Source organism: Cucurbita pepo, chromosome LG17, assembly GCF_002806865.2.
Source record: "Cucurbita pepo subsp. pepo cultivar mu-cu-16 chromosome LG17, ASM280686v2, whole genome shotgun sequence".
NCBI lineage: Eukaryota > Viridiplantae > Streptophyta > Magnoliopsida > Cucurbitales > Cucurbitaceae > Cucurbita > Cucurbita pepo.
This window is the reverse complement of record NC_036654.1, coordinates 5,506,802-5,523,111: the sequence shown is the minus strand read 5'-3', so window position 1 is coordinate 5,523,111 and position 16,310 is coordinate 5,506,802. Positions and strand designations below refer to the sequence as shown.

Sequence of the window (16,310 nt, the reverse complement as noted above, 5' to 3'; positions counted from 1 at the left end):
TTTAAAAAATGTTAAAAAATATAGGGTGAGTGCCCTTTATTATAATTTAAAGAAATAAACAAATAAAAAAAACTTTATAAAAAAAATAGTTAAAATNGATTTCCATGATCCACCTTTCTGTTACATCAGAAAATTAACACGTTTTATTCTTGGGAAGCTGAATTCTTTTGGGCTTGGTCCATTCTAACCATTATATGGGCCATACGAGCCCATTACAAGCAATTTCTGTAAAATGAGTTATGGGCTTTGAAGAGACTGGTATTTTAGGAAATTATTTAAATGGAAATTATTTATTTAGTTTTTTTTTAGCATGGAATCCTACGTCGATTGGAGAGGGGAACGAAACATTACTTATAAGGGTGTGGAAACCTTTTCCTCACATTATTGTTTTAAAACCTTAAGAGGAAGCCTAAAGAGGATAATATTTGTTAGTAGTGGGAACGAAACATTACTTATAAGGGTGTGGAAACTTTTTCCTCACATATGTTGTCTTAAAATCTTAAGAGGAAGCCCTAAAGAGAACAATGTTTGTTAGTAGTGAGCTTGGAATGTTACAAATAGTATCAGAGTTGGGGCCTCAAGGGAGATGAATTGTGAGATCTCACATCGGTTGGAGAGTGTTTTTTTAAACCTTAAAGGGAAGCCCGGAAGGGAAAGTCCAAAGAAGACAATATCTTCTAGTGGTACGCTCGAGTGTTACAAGTATGAACAAATACGAGCTTAATGATATGATTATATAAATAATGTCTTTTAACTTTATATGTTCTTTGTTATGTATAATTTAATGTATGCACACACTTGAAAATGAATATCATCTGAAAACAAGCACACAAAGTTGAATAGGTACACAGCACATAACTGCGTCTAAAATAAATTACAAGTCTGCACACATCAAATCTTTGTGTTTCAGAGACACAATTCAGAATTAGAATTACATAGGAAATAGAAAAGGTAAAGAGAAAGGAAATAGCAGAGCGAAAGTACCACATTTTTGGTGCACTGCATTTCATCATCCTCCTTCAACCAAAGCCAAGAATGAATTGCCTGAGAAACACCACCAAAAGCGGTGTTCTTCCCAGCAGAGAAGGGGGGTAAATCCACCAACTTGTGCAACCAGAAACACAGCCTTAAAAGAATCAACGATCTTCAACGATCTTACCGAATCTCGAGTTTTTTGCAGTGAAACTGGTTAAACAGCGTTGGAGAAGGAAGCCCCATTCCCATCAAGAAACTTTCACTTGATGGGGATGGCCCTCTGTGGAGCCGCATTCACCTGTATGCTTTCATCAGCAAGTTTTGAATTGTATGTGGATAAACCATGGCCATTCGACTTTCCACCATTGAAGAAAGCGTGTGTTATCTGCATATTTTGAGGCATGAACTCTTTGTCCTCCTTTTGTTGATCATCAAGTGTATCCTTCATTCCATTTTCATTAGCCACCATGTAATTTGATCTACCCTCACTGACAGGTTCTGATACATGGTTGATACTAGAATTGATGTCTTCCTCCATAGTTTTGTTGGAAATAACACTGTTCGGCTTTTTGGTATTCAGGAAACGTCCTCCGCTGCCTCTTGCTCGTCTCATAGCATGGAGATGTCTGGATTCATGAAGATATGGCTGCACAAAATGGAAAAGAGTATCCAGAAAACGAAATTATGAGATACAACTATGATCAATTGTAATATCGATAAGAACAGAAAGACAACTTCTAGCAAAAGTTTCTTTCAATAACTAAAAGTGTTCATTTTTGGTCCGCTTAGTCCTTGAATGAAACAAGTTAGCTGCTATACCTTTCTACTTTTTATCACTTTCTTCTCAAGCTCAGCTTTGGCACGCGACTGTCTTCTCCTCAGGATACCATGATACTGCTTTGCGTTCACATAAACAGGCTCTGCTTCCATTTCAAGGGGTAATGGCATCCTAGCATGGTGAAGTCCATAAAAATGAGGTAACTGCAGGGAAATCAAGTATAATCATAATCCTTGAACAGCCAATCAGCAAGTAGGATCTATACAAAAGGATCCCCCATTCTTATATGCATTCTTGTTCAGTAGAACTCAGGGTTAAACAATATATCATAAGAATTGCAAGAAACAAACATTTCGCGTCTGTTCATACCGAATAAACTTCAACAATACATAATAAACACAGATGAGTACCCTGGTAGGATGCCTTTCGTTTCTATGCAAGGCAACTGATCATATGAATTAGCAAAAGAAACTGTACCAGAGATCAGAGCATACCGTTGTTTGTGGTCCATATGAAGTCAGCATTTGACAACATTGTGCATCTGAAAAAGGATATGATGTCAAAACCTGCAAATGGAGATCCTTGAAGTTCTTTTGAAATCCAGTAAAGAGAAACAAAGTCTAAATTCCCAAATATCTATTTCTTCAAGGGAAGAAATATATTCATTAGTCATTGCAGACGAATGAAGAACTTAGGCACCTACTCATATACATTGATTTCAGAGAGAAAGATAGACAGTTCGTTCTTACAATCGAGTGGCCAACAAGTTCCATCTGGGAATTTGGATCTAGGCGTTCGCCCACGGGTGGGGATGTCGAAAATGGAATGTACTTGAGATGCTGAACTTCTTGCCCAGTATTTTCATCTGATCCAAGAAAAGTTTCAATATGTTGCTTAAATTGTGTTCATAGGAAGCATATTAAATTAACTAATACCATTTGCTTGTGAAAGCATAGCTGCACTGGTAACAGTAACGTTCAGGTATTCAGCAGAAGACGTTTTGGTAGCATCTTCATCAGTGATGGTATTGTTCCCAACGCCATGCCACCAAGGCTCAGAGTATTTGGTTGATTGCAGCAAATACTTCGCCCCATCAGCAGCTTCTTGTTCTACAATTCCTGGTTTTGAGGGCATTGTTTGAAACTTGTTCTGCCACCCCAAAGGGAAGAACATTAGAAACAAAAACAATATAAATCACTTCTACTTATACCACACCGGATTCCATGGTTTGGGGCTGCTCTAAAAAAAGTCCGAGCCTTCTCCAAAGTACGTCGAGGGTTTAAATTATTGTTCATCTGAAGATTCAAGCGCATGAACAATAGGGAGGACACGATCTTATTGTAACGGCTCAAGCCCACCGCTAGCAAATATTGTCTTCTTTGGATTTCCCGTTTGGGCTTCCCTTCAAGGTTTATAAAATGCATTTACTACTAAGAGGTTTACACACCCTTAAAAACAATGTTTCCTTCACTTCCCCAACCGATGTGTGATCTCACACTTAGGGTTCTATAACCCTAAGCAACCCAAAATTCTCGCATCTCAAAATCATTGAAAGAGCTCCAGAATGCCGGATGATCATTCAATGTGGACAGAAACTCATCAGAGATCCATATAACTCATCTACAATACATTACAGGGCTTCAAGATATCAAGAGACATACATCCAAAACAGACTATACAAACTTCAACCTCTGCAATTTCCATAGATCCAAAACAGAGGCTCTATAGATATATTTCTCTGGTTGCCGAAAATCATGCAGCAAATAAACTAAAAGTTAAGAGAAAAATTAGGGAAAAAAAAAACTAACAAACAAACAGTATTTCTCTGTTCTACTCATTCATAAACTCAAAATTCCTAGTGTTTTCCGTAAATATCATGATTCCGTCGCTTGTAGATGAAAAACAAGCACAAATTTCTCGAGAGAAATGGAGCCTTAAGGAAACCAAACTCCGATCAAAATTCCGATTGAAAGGAGCGAAATCAGTGAGAAGTGAAAGCAATTTGCAGGAAAATCACTTACAACTGTGATGTGAAACAGACGATCGAACCCTAGACAAGCTTTAGCTTCGCAAGTCGCTCTGGTTTTCTAGCTCAGCTCCATTACTCTCTCTCTCTCTCTCTCTCTCTCTCTCTCTCTCTCTCTCTCTCTCTCTCTCTCTCCCTCCCTCTATCTCTCCCCTCTCTGCGCGCAGTGGCAGTGGAAGGTAACAGAGAGAAGGAAATTAAAACGGAGAGGGACAAAATTAAAAATTAAAAATTAAAAATTAAAAACTAAATTATTAAATTATTAATTAAATAAATAAATTTATTTATTTATTTATTGGTAGTTTATACGCTTAATTTATTACTTTGCCTCCCTAAATTCCAACAACTAACAGCCGTCTAATATCGCAGCTTTATATTATTAAATAATAAATATTAAAATAATTTTTATCTAATTTTTTTTCTTTTTCATTTTGAAAAAAATAGCTCTCACACACCTCTTCATAATGTCTACTTTGAGTATAAGCTGTTATGACTTTTCTTTAAGCTTCTCCAAAAAGTCTTATATCAATGAAGATAGTATTATTTGATTATAAACTCATGATCATTCTCTAAATTAACCGATGTGAGACTTTCATCCATAGTTTAACATTTATAACTAGTTCAAAAGTTATTATAAAATTTTCGTGTTTATTTTGTAAGTATGTAAAAAAAAAAAAAAAAAAAAAATTCAAAATATATCNAGGTAAAATTGTGTAAATAAATAAACAATTAATTTTAATTTTAATTTAATTTTATAATAATATTGAGATGAATTAATATTATATTAGGGTGAAAATTTAATGATTGATACACGCAAAGGACACAACTTGTTATCCAATTGTCTCCTTTTAAGGAAGAAAGGGATAAAGATGCTGCCTGAGTTGACCCTTTTAACCTTCTTATTTTAGACACGCGCACAAAATTATTTTTTTATTTTTTAAATATAAATAAATATCAATTGACAAAACAAACCTTTCCATTTGACTTTGGGCCTTTTTTTTTTTTTTTTTTAATTTAATTCCTTTTATTATGATTTATTTAATCCCATTTTTTATATTATAATTAGGTATAATAATACACTTGCTCCAATTGAATTTTTATTTTTATTTCTATTTTTTAATTAGATTAGTTAAATAATACTAGATATGATATTCAAAGTTCCTAATTTCGTTAAACTTTTATTTTATATATATATATATATATATGACGTTTGACATTTAGATGAAATGAGAAATAATTAATTATTGGACTTTTAATTGGTTGAAACGTACCGCTCATAACGGGTATATTGTAGGTTCGAGCCCTACTAACCCTACCACCCCTTCCCTTATCTTCACCTGATACAAGGCAGTCGAAGTCCCCGCCACCCTGAAGATCTCAATCTAGCGACGTGGAACCACACCACTGCCGCTGCCCTTTGGGCACGCCTCCTATGCTTACCACTCACCTTCGTTCTTGCAGCATGCCCCCTTCCTTCGGGCAATACGGCTTTCATAATACGCGGAGCAGCTGAGCGAGCGATATCTATTCGATCGTTATATTGTCCACGAACTATATATTTTTTAAACGAGCTTTGAACATCAATCATTATTTGTCTATGGGACATTTAATAATAATAATAATAATAATAAATAAGGTAGAAAAAAAGAATTGGTTATGGGGAATTTTAAATCTAAAAATAAAATGGATAATGATCAACAAGGGCAATTTTGTAATTTCGTTCATATTAAAAAAACTATAATTCAATGCATACAGAAAAGGAAATCAAGAAGTAAGTTTGGACCCCAAGCTTTTGGACATTCCCAAAAGATAAAAAAAATAAAATAATAATAATAATAATAATAATATATATTTTTTAAAATGCAGATAATAATTATTGGAAAATGTGAGAAATTGACAGCTGTACGATTCAATTGAAGGCCGTTACGTTTCACAATTAGAGAGGTCAGAGATCCACCTCTGACAATTACACTACAACTCCATTTTATAACGCCGTGATAACAGTTACCGTACTGAACCGTTAAATGATCGTAACAAGTCGTTTGTGCCATTATGCAGGCAGCACGCAAATTTCGTGCCACCGAATGCATGAGCGCCACGTAAGAAAGATTAGTGCCTGAGATAACGCCACGTTTCATGAACTTAGTGGATGAGGTGAACGTGGCGTTTGTGCATATGCATGGACTTTGAATTGAAACATTTAAAAATAAATAAAAATCAGTTGAAATTTATTCAATATTTTTAAGACGTAGCTATATTTCAAGGTGACATCACAAATCCACAAACAAATTTATTAATAAAATATAATTTAATAATCCACAACTTTCTTTTTTAAAAAATCAATTTTTAACCTTCTTTTTTTAATAAAAGGGTTTAATTGATTCACTCCGATCTCTTTTTTCCTTTCCATACACTCGAATCTCTTTTGTTTCATCAATTTTATCCGGATCCTCCTTTTCGTCCGAAAAAGTGGAAGAAGAAGTATTTTCTTCGGTGGATCCCTTTTGTTCCTATTTAGTCCTCTCCGTTTCTTTCAATTTCTTAGTAAGAATGAGTGACGGTATTCTTCTTAAATAGTAGACACATGTAATAAATAAGAGAACACTAAAGATTCGAGCCATAGAATTGAATTTTTCAATTCTGACACAAGGTACTTATTAGATTTAATATTAATCCAACCCATTTCATGAATGAATAAAATGTGACCAATTAACTGATTAACCAAACAATGGTTAGATAAAGTTGAAAGATCCAAAAAAATTTTACAGACAAATGAAAAAAAAGAAGTGTCTCCACTTGATATATTAAACATATTATATCGATTTAAATTTTTATTGACTTATATTTTCAAATATCAGAGTTAATCAACATGTATATTATATCATAGAAATAAAAAATAAAAAAAATAAAAAAATAAAAAACCTAAAAATGACCTATCAATATGTGGACCTTATTAATATTTTCTTACAAAAATAAATAACTCAAGAAATTTAAACTTATTTAAAAAAAAAATATGCATATTTATTTGTTAAGTTAAATATATATATATATATTTTTCCTATAAATTTAACTTCATTTCAAAAGGGCGACTTTTTACAGACATTTCAACTAATATTTTTATAACAAGAACCCTTTAAAACCCCTATAGCCATATTAACAAGAACCCTTTAAAACTCCCTTATAGCCATTCTAAAACTATGACATATTTTGGTTTTTTAAATTGTCTTTATCAATCTTAAACTTGACTGATTCTTTTTTAAATTTAAATTTCTCTGTTTTTTTTAAGTAATATTTATTATATGAATTCAGAGAGCCAAATTTAAGTTAAAATTACGAAAGTCAGACCCCTAAATAGCATTTATTTCTGGTTAAACTATTCATATTAAAAATAATTTAAAAAGTTCAAAATAACATCCTATAAATCTTCATTAAAAAACGAAAATGCAGACAAAATATACCCTTATCACTTAAAAATGGCTAACTGGATGTGAAGTTCTAACATCCACCCACCACTCACTAACCAGACAATTGGACATGTCCTCATCAAAAGTCCTCTTAGGAGTAAGCAATCTCAATCAGTCATGAAGTTCATCCGAGGAAGCTAACAAAGGTCAATCCAATCGAAACGAAAAGGGTTGTTGGTGATAGTGAGGGAGACGATGGTCAGAAGGGGGGCAGATAATGAACATTGAATAGATGGGAGACTAAATCGACCAACAAATGTTCATTTTATCGGTTTGAGTCGGGTGGGGTTGGTTTTTCAGTTTTGCCCATTTCATTCCCAAGGGAAAGTATGAGCCTTTCTACTAGTGGCCTTGGGCAAAAATACATGCTTCACAGCTCATTAACAGAACAAGTTATATAGACCGTGACAAGACTACAATTAAACCATTATTAGAACACACACACACATGATGTTTCAAGTTGAGATATAAATTGCCAGAAAAAAAGTGCATACGTACAGCCACAGGCATTTGTCGTCTTCAAAAAGGTTTCAAGGAAGTGGATACTGAGAGTAATAGTCGTGGAGACAGGAAGTGTAGCCTTGAGGTCCATATCCATCCACATTTTGAAAAATGGCATCAACATTATGGAAACATTCCTTCCAGATATTCATCGAAGTCCTCTTTATCATCAGCTTTAGGATCCCTTGATGATGTTGATGCCTTCTTTCCTGCATAGAGAAGGCAAAAGGGTATTAAAAAAATTCTTAGGTTTGTTCATCTATTTCGGATAGGAAGCCATTTCATTGCTAATATGAAATGTTACAAAAGGATGAATGTTTAAACTATAGTTGTAAAAAGGTGAAAATTCTTCACACCAATATAAAGCTATAAAGATGGAAATATCTAACAATGCTTCTGGGCTTCTTTCTTCGTACTGAAAAATTCTAGCATTTCTGTTCATTCTAAATAAGAGCTTTATTGATATTCAGCCACAAGATCCTCTGGCCAATCTAGCCAATAGTTTCTAGTCTATTTTGATAGGAAAGAAATGAAATTATTGACAGTGCAAGTCATTAGCTAAGGACGCTCGAGTATGTCGGTGAGAGAGGTTTCAGAGTCCTCTTAACTACTTGGGGTATCTTTCTATATTTCCTTATACTACAAATTATCGAAGTGGTTCTCTGATTTCAGTTACAGACCCAACTTTTCACACTATCAAATGAATCTGACAGAATGGCACCAAGCCTAGTAAATGGTCTCCCTCTATAATTTAACAAACGCTCTAAGGGGCACGATATTTTTAAGTTCTTCAAACGCAACCACTTTAACTTAACTGAAGAAGCAAAAGCAAATATAAGCATAAAAGTTAGTGTAGCAACTATAATATAACTTTCACTTTATGGCCATTAAGTACATAGTAAAAAAAAAACTCTCATGCGTAATGGTGTAAAAAGGCACTTCATCAGACCTTTTCTCCTCCTTGTTCTGCTCCCCGCATCCTCACTATCTGAACTGTCATCACTTGGCCTGGAAGTAAATATAAAGTCAGCTTCTGTAAAACTTGACAATTACAAAATTGCACCTTACAATTTTGAGTAGCACCTCTTTCTTTTGGACATTTCTTGCTCCATCCTTTCCAGTTTCTCCTTATCTTTATTTCTCTTGTAGTGAAGCTTCTTTGAGCATCTATTCCAAATTATCCAAGATGGTAGAAAACGTTGGTAAATAAATCTTACAAAGAAACATAAGTTTGAGATAATATGAAAATAGAAAAATTGAATCAAAGACAATGGTTTTGGTCAACAGGGAGCTTGGTGAGAAAATTGTTAGATTCCAATTTGACAAATCATTTTTTTTTTTTAATTCAGATTCCAAACAAACATTTACTACAGTGAAAATAGTTGCTTGCTTTATTTAGCATTTAACATCATATTACCGCAATCGATGAAAATATAAGATATGGAAGTATGGGATGATGGAAACTAAATAGCAACTAATTCAACCATATCCAAGCAGAAATAAAACGTATAAATAAATGTAGATAGCTATATGACATTCAAAATCATGCAAAATGGACTTAATAGAACTGCATTTAATGATATTATATATTCAGATTCCAATTAATTATTTAATTCAGCAATCAATCATTTGCACCTCTATGAATGCTAAAGTAACTCGTATAATTTTCGGCTTCAATCACCTCAGAAGAATAAATGAAATTCTTGGCCAAACATATGGCCCTTGATTGTGAAAACAATACCAATATGTTATAGTATGACCTAAAGGCATCCTTCAATCAGCTAAAAATAGACAGTGTTATTCCATGAGATCAAATCGCATTTTAGGAACAAACAGCATTGGATAGTATAATGGAGTTTTAAAGGCTTCCATGGATTGCATAATGAATAATTTTTTTAAAAAGAATACAACATCATAGAAGTGCTGAAACAAACAGCATAGTCGAAATAGAATGGAGAAACTAAGCATATAAAAGGGCCACCTACCTCTCACAAGTTACCAGCTTTACAAGGGCTTGTTTGTTTTCTCCTGCTTCAAAATAAGAAAAGTTCACCTGCAATAACAGAGAAGTAAAAAGATTTGCAGTAACTAGAAGCAGCCAACATGGGTCATTTAAAATTTTAGTTCTGTAACAAATAGGAAACCATTTCAAACTTGAACATCCCAGCTCACCAGAGATATCATTATGACGAATAAAATTGCAATAGAAAAAATTGGCATTTTCCTGTATACATCAATGCCAATAACATTTGCACTAACAGCTTGCAACCACATGGATTTCCATCATTACAATCTCATGATCGTTCCTGTATTTATAAAAGAAAATTTTAAGCCTCTGTCTCTTTCTTTTTCTGAAGTCCTTTTCCTAGCCATATAGGCCATCTTTTGCCTCATGAAGAAACAATTACAGTCGAACGGATAAATTATTGATCTGACCATGTAGAAGTAAGTTCAGCTGGTACTTCGAAGTTTGCAGAAAAAGAAAGGACAGACATGCCCAAACAGAATGTTGATCAAGCACATCTAGCCAAGTCAAAACCAGACTAATAAAGTTTAAACTATTACGCTATGTTAAGCTTAATCTTTTCAATTCACTCTTTCTTGCGTGGCCTTGAATATTGATTTCGATTCAAAAAGTCTAGTACATAGATTATTAACCAACTGAGAATGACAACATATTCAATTCAAGACTTCTTCCTTTGACACCATGTCATATCGCAATTACACCTGACAGCTTAAGCTGTTACGCTTAAGAAAATAATATTTTCAATTCAACAGAGTCGTGAGATGTGATGGGCAGTGCAAGAATCAGCTGAACAATTGTACCAATTTAAGAACTATTAATCCTTGTTATATATCTCCTCTGGTCCCAGAATTCCAAATAATATGTTCCTATTTGTACATTATCAAGTTTATCACTGTCCAAAAAAAATCTCTATCATTTCTGATATGCTGAAGTAGAAAACTAGCTAAAGCTAGCATCTAGATATAAATTGAATAAAACATTTTTTATATTTTGTTTTAGTATCTAGATGTAAATTAATTTCACCTCATAGCTTGCTAAACCATCTTTCTCATCACAATGCTTGTTACCGCATATGAACTGCCCTGACAGAAGAAAAAATGGTCAAGAAAAAGCTCAACCACAAAGCCAAGGCAAAAGATAAAGATTACAGCCAAGAGGAAATTGTGTACTTCTCGACTATTAAATGTCTTTGGATAAATTGTGAAAAAAATGCAACTTATACAATTCTATATGCACGTTTAAAAAAGAGGAGGTAGCTCCAATATCCAAAATAACAAAAAAGGTACTTAGAGAAGTGGAATAATTTTTTAAGGCTACTGACCACCGACTAATTAGCCAGAGAAACAGAAATTTAAACTAGAGTAAATAATAAATGAAGAGGCAACCAACCTTACAACGAGTAGGAAAATACCTCATCGTCAACGAAAAAAGCAAAGCACCTGCGAGAATTCAAGAGGGTTGACCCTCGTAACTTTAGTAGTTCTACAGATGATCTGATAGTGGCACAACTGTGGTTGAATTCAATAAAGANAAAGAGTGCCGACACTACTAAAGAATGGATAATTTTTCTTCTTTTTTTTTCTTTACCTTTGCCAGACATTACTTCCTTCTCTACACGCCACCTGAGACCAATCTATAAGGAAAAATTTTAATAGTAAATATTTCAAGTGACGATTTCAGCGAGAAACTGAAAATTGTAGTGAGAAAATTCCATATGCTCACCTTCCCACTTTTGTATTGTGTCATATCAGCTATGCAGTATCTTCAACGAATTTAAGGCAACAAAATCTGATTTCCTCTCACACAGGCATAAAAATATTATTAATTTTGTTCTAGAAATCAAAAGCATTGCACATTGCTGGAAATAAAGTAACTAAATAGGGAACCAAATTTAACTATTCCAGTTTCCCCAATAGCAATTTAGCCCTTAAAAAGCATATTAAAGAAAACTATTCAAAAGTTACTAGTAAAAGAAAACCTTAACAGATACAAGTATTGCGATGGTACACAGTATCTTATTTAGATTTCAATGTAGTTTTGGTCTTAAAACTTTTACCTAGTATCTACCTTCGTCCCTTAACTCTGAACATTCTGATTTTGGTTATTCAATTTTAATCCACTATTCATTTTGGTCGTTAAACTTTTACAATCTCATTTCAAATCCTCTTTCTTTAAATTTCTAGAAATGCAATGTAACCCCTTTATTTTATACATCATATTCACGTTATCACCTTTACAATAGAGATTAAATGTAAGTTTTTTTAAAAAAAGAGCTTCAGGACTAAAATTAAGATTTTGAATATTAAGTAACCAAAAAAAAGTGTTACTAAAAAATGTGGAAAAAAGTTCACCGACTAAACTTTAAAGTTCAAAAGTTCAACCATCAAATAGAAATCAAAGACGAAAATAAAACCACATCTAAATTTTTATTTTAACCTATATAACAAACAGCTAAAGCCCAAAAAAATATAACATTGGGCTATACATAGGATACTCTTTAAAAAGCTTATCATAATATCGCTTCACCAGCTTCTGCTCCCATGATGTATCCATGTCATCTTCTTCAGAACGAATGAACCTTAATAACAATTAATTCAAAATAGCCTATAAACTTACTGAAGAAGAATTTTAATCAATGAATGGTGTAAAGTATCTGTAATGTATACACCAAAGTAATGGGCATCCTATGATGAAGCAAAACAGATCTTTCCAGAAATAATCCTCTGTTCATATACAGTTACCATTATTCACAGTATTTCATCAACTTTACAATATCCATAATAGATAACTATTTCGAAGCCACTACCCGTATGAACCTAGTTCATTTCCAAATGAAAACTCCTCTAATCTGATCATAACATGTTGCATAAGTGAGGAACTATACCATGACTGTCATAGAAATAATAGTGGGAACATACCGGTAGCCCTCCCTCAAGGTGTCTTGATCAGTCTTAATAGGAAAATTTTCTTCCCTAGATTTATTTTTCCCGTAGAAATGAACTGAAACCAATAAAGACCACACAATTCAAATGCTTAAAAATAACTACATAAAATCCAGTAATCTACTAACGACAAAGGAGCTATTAAAAAATTGAAGATATGTTTATTCGCTAGTCCATTGTCTGACATGAATTTGACATAATTTCAGATGTTTTAAGATATGGTGCTCTCTGTCTAGTGCCATGGGAAAATAAAAGGTTGCCATGTACAAAGAAAATATGAAAATGAAAATCCATGAGCCTAACCAACATACTGTTCAAATTACAAATTACAGTCTCGGTTCGAAGTCTACCTTTTTATAAATAGATCAGCTGTCTTTGAGAAGCATGAAATTATAGAAAAAACCTACTTTGATATCAAACCAACTTGAAGTCTTAATACTATACATTTCGCACAAATATATAAAATCTTCTCCTTACCTAGAGAAAATATATGTTATCAAGCATGAGAACAGACTACCGTAGTTCAGTCATTTTTAAGAATATTAGTCTTAGCCACATCTATAATTGTAAGAAAATATTTTTTAAAAATAGAGGACTCAAATGAGGTAAGACTTGCATAATCGCATTGAAGTTTCACTACCTCACTCGACATATACAAACACTCCTGCCCCATCAAAACATTTGTCCTTCCTGGGATTGATATCTTTCTTTCTTTTTCTTTTTCTTTTTTTCACTTACTCTAGTCTCTAAATAAGAAATTTTATTACCCTACTGGAGTTTATGGCTAAAGGACAAAGGCGAGAGGCATAATTAAGGTCTGTAATATGCTTAATGTACTTGAACTAATCTCAAGGTTAGCTGAGAAATCTCTTGCATCAAAATGTATGTAAGGATGACTGTAGCCTCCTGTCATCTTAGTGAAGGAAACTGTTCATCATTCTTTTGCTTTGGGACTCCAGGATATGCAAATAAGGGGCTCAATATTTGCAAGCTTCCTTCACGTCCGTCTATCAACTGATAAGCTTATAGGCTAACTTGATAAAATTTACTTAACAATTCTTAGAGCAACGGACCAATGACCATGTTGTCACTCTATCCATTATTTGCCACCAAGATAGATAAAATCCGAATAAGCTGAAACCAAAACAATTGCTCTCAATCACTTCCATAACTGAGCAGAAATTCGCTAGTAACTAATTCTTCATGTTGAAAAAATAAGGCCACGGGTCAAAACTACTAAAGCAACGAATAATTAAGCCACAATCATCAATCCAATCGCTTCCATCGCAAATGCTCATTAATTACACAAAAATGCACAACGAAAAGTTCGGTAAGGATTAACACAGTCGAAATCTCACCATAATCATGCATTAACTTCTTGTGGCGATCGTAAGCATTGAGCCCTCGTACATGAGCCTGGTACTGTCTGCAACATTTTCAAGAATATGAAATAAAATTAACTAACAGAGAAGCCTCCAGGGGAATGAACTATGGACATGTTAAGAAAGATCAACGACAAGAGAACGCACTGTTTTCTCTCTTCTCTTTCGAAAATGGCGTTCTTCAGGGAGCCGAACGATGCCATGGCCGCGCCAAGCTATGGAATTCGCCGTGATTTGGTGACTCCCAAAGCTCCGTCTCTACTCTTGTTTGAATCGGACCGAGGCCCAAACAACAATGATTTTGGGCCACTAACTGGGCTGAGCTTTACTACTCTTCATTGGCCCAAACTTCACGAACGGATGGATTTAACACAAATTTGGTCAAATATTATATAAATTTTATATAAAATCATTTTAATATTTGTTATTATTATTTTTTTAATAATTTAAATAAAGTTTAAAAATTAAAACATATCATTTGAAGACGAGTATAAAAGTTCAAATATTATATACTAATATCCATGTTGTGTTGGCTCAAGCCCACAGCTAGTACACTGACATTCGTTTTCTTCTCCCATCAATGTGGGACCTCTAATTCACCCCCTTTTGGAGTCCAACGTCTTTACTGGCACACCGCCTCGTGTCCACCCCTCTTTCAGTGCTCAGTGTCACAATCGCACTCTTGATGGTAGCAGACTTACGATTGTGCGGCACTCACTTTCCAACGACAAGTGAGCTAAGCTAATTCGTTCTTACGTCGCCTACGACCAAGCAACGTATGCTTGAGCCTCTGGCCTCGATTTTAAGAGAATGTTTTAGAAAACGAGGGCAAAGAGAGATTTTTGAAAGAGACATTATATAAGCAAGCAAGAGAGAAATAACAACGGCTCAAAGTATATAACCTTGGGTAGGGAGAAGTTGACAACATATACATTCGGAGGCATTTCATGTCTGATAGGCCTAGACATGATATTGCTGAAACGTCATACTTCCTAGAAATACAAAAGTAAAACACCAGAATATGAAAAGACATAAAGGGTTTAGCTTGTCGTGGGCATGCGGCCATGGGCAACACGCCTTGGACGAGCATGACCGTGACACTCAGCTTCCTCGCTGGTACATCGCTCGGTGTCTGGCTCTAATATCATTTGTAACAGCTCAAGCCCATCACTAGTAGATATTGTTCTCTTTAGGCTTTCCCTTTCGAATTTCCTCTCTAAGCGCATGTGTTAGGGAGAGGTTTTTACACTTTTATAAATAATGTTTTGTTCTCCTCTCCAACCGATACGAGATCTCACAAAAATGGTTTAAAAACCTAAGACGAGGTGTAAAACCAACTAAAACACAGCAACGAACTCAAACTATGAAACAAAAGTCACGAAAGATCAAGTCGAAACATGATATAATTCCACTAACTCCCGCCTCTAAAATAAATATTTTTTTTTTAACGATAAACAATAGTTCACGGGGTCGAGGATTGTTGTCATCCTTGATTTGGTTGCCACAAACTTGCCATGGATGTCACTTCAATGATCACAAAAGTAATAACAACAACGAAATCAATAACTACTCCTATCCACCATTTTGCCCCTAATCTAGATGTCATGGACCCATGGATGTCACCCTTTTCATAAGGAAAGATCTATTCCCCAATTAACAAGCCATGGTCTTGCCTTGTCAATTTAGGGTAAAATAGCTAGGCCAAATTGTAGGTTCGATACTCGAGGGCTCCATCATCTTCAATTATTTGATAGCAAATTTGTCGATGACGTGAATTTCAATAGTAAGATAATGCTAAATTTTATACCCGAACATCAAAATATGTATGATAAAATCTTTAAACTTTAGCTGTTGGTACAGTTAGGTGGTGCCTCACCACACGTGAATGCACAATATCGTTCGTGATGGTGTTTTAAGATTCCAATTTACTGCATTCAAGATCAAAACGAGCTTGTCAGAGAACCATTGCTGTCCAATTTTAATGTCTTCGTGTTTCCTCGTTAATGATTTCATCTTCCGTGAAGATACTCCCCTCGCTATGCCTATGCCTACAAGCTCTGTGTTAGACGAACACGACGCTCCACAATGGTATGATATTGTCCACTTTGAGCATAAGCTCTCATGACTTTATTTTGGGTTTCCCCATAAAGCGTCACAGAGAGTATTCTTTGTTTATAAATCCATGATCATTCCCTAAATTAGCCAATATGAGACTT

At 34.3% G+C, this 16,310-nt stretch overlaps 2 protein-coding genes across 4 annotated transcripts; both read right to left on the bottom strand.

Annotated features, from left to right (window-relative positions):
* Window positions 1-798: 798 nt before the first annotated feature.
* On the bottom strand, window positions 799-3,948 carry LOC111779323 (nuclear transcription factor Y subunit A-4-like). Of its 2 annotated transcripts, none has more exons than XM_023659452.1 (6): window positions 3,775-3,948; window positions 2,689-3,155; window positions 2,503-2,618; window positions 2,248-2,319; window positions 1,795-1,956; window positions 799-1,621 (listed from the first exon to the last, which is right to left on the bottom strand). In XM_023659452.1, exons 2-6 carry the CDS (start codon window positions 2,924-2,926, stop codon window positions 1,235-1,237), a joined length of 975 nt encoding a protein of 324 aa, XP_023515220.1. In that variant the 5' UTR covers window positions 2,927-3,155; window positions 3,775-3,948; the 3' UTR covers window positions 799-1,234. The 2 variants fall into 2 exon arrangements, with proteins under 2 accessions (XP_023515220.1, XP_023515221.1); XM_023659453.1 differs by having other exon boundaries at window positions 2,689-2,902; window positions 3,775-3,947.
* A 3,536-nt stretch (window positions 3,949-7,484) lies between these two features.
* LOC111779322 (protein FRA10AC1) lies at window positions 7,485-14,326 on the bottom strand. 2 transcript variants are annotated; one of them, XM_023659451.1, is made up of 11 exons: window positions 14,242-14,326; window positions 14,071-14,138; window positions 12,689-12,770; window positions 12,265-12,348; window positions 11,493-11,532; window positions 11,358-11,403; window positions 10,794-10,852; window positions 9,730-9,797; window positions 8,828-8,911; window positions 8,694-8,752; window positions 7,485-7,953 (listed from the first exon to the last, which is right to left on the bottom strand). In XM_023659451.1, the coding sequence occupies exons 1-11, from the start codon at window positions 14,295-14,297 to the stop codon at window positions 7,868-7,870; spliced, it is 732 nt and encodes a 243-aa protein (XP_023515219.1). In that variant the 5' UTR covers window positions 14,298-14,326; the 3' UTR covers window positions 7,485-7,867. The 2 variants fall into 2 exon arrangements, with proteins under 2 accessions (XP_023515219.1, XP_023515218.1); XM_023659450.1 differs by lacking the exon at window positions 7,485-7,953 and adding an exon at window positions 8,179-8,539 and having other exon boundaries at window positions 8,650-8,752.
* Between the last annotated feature and the right edge of the window lie 1,984 nt (window positions 14,327-16,310).

What these genes read in the sequence shown, in the direction of transcription:
- LOC111779323 (XM_023659452.1), bottom strand. Translation starts at nt 2,926, where the DNA reads ATGTTCTTCCCTTTGGGGTGGCAGAACAAGTTTCAAACAATGCCCTCA. An exon ending in AACTTGTTGGCCACTCGATT is followed by an intron (nt 2,320 to 2,502) that starts GTAAGAACGAAC and finishes CTCCATTTGCAG; the next exon opens with GTTTTGACATCATATCCTTT. An exon ending in AAGTGATAAAAAGTAGAAAG is followed by an intron (nt 1,622 to 1,794) that starts GTATAGCAGCTA and finishes CATTTTGTGCAG; the next exon opens with CCATATCTTCATGAATCCAG.
- LOC111779322 (XM_023659450.1), bottom strand. Translation starts at nt 14,297, where the DNA reads ATGGCATCGTTCGGCTCCCTGAAGAACGCCATTTTCGAAAGAGAAGAG. An exon ending in GAAATGTCCAAAAGAAAGAG is followed by an intron (nt 8,753 to 8,827) that starts GTGCTACTCAAA and finishes ATTTACTTCCAG; the next exon opens with GCCAAGTGATGACAGTTCAG. An exon ending in CATTACGCATGAGAGTTTTT is followed by an intron (nt 8,540 to 8,649) that starts TTTTTACTATGT and finishes AAAGTGGTTGCG; the next exon opens with TTTGAAGAACTTAAAAATAT.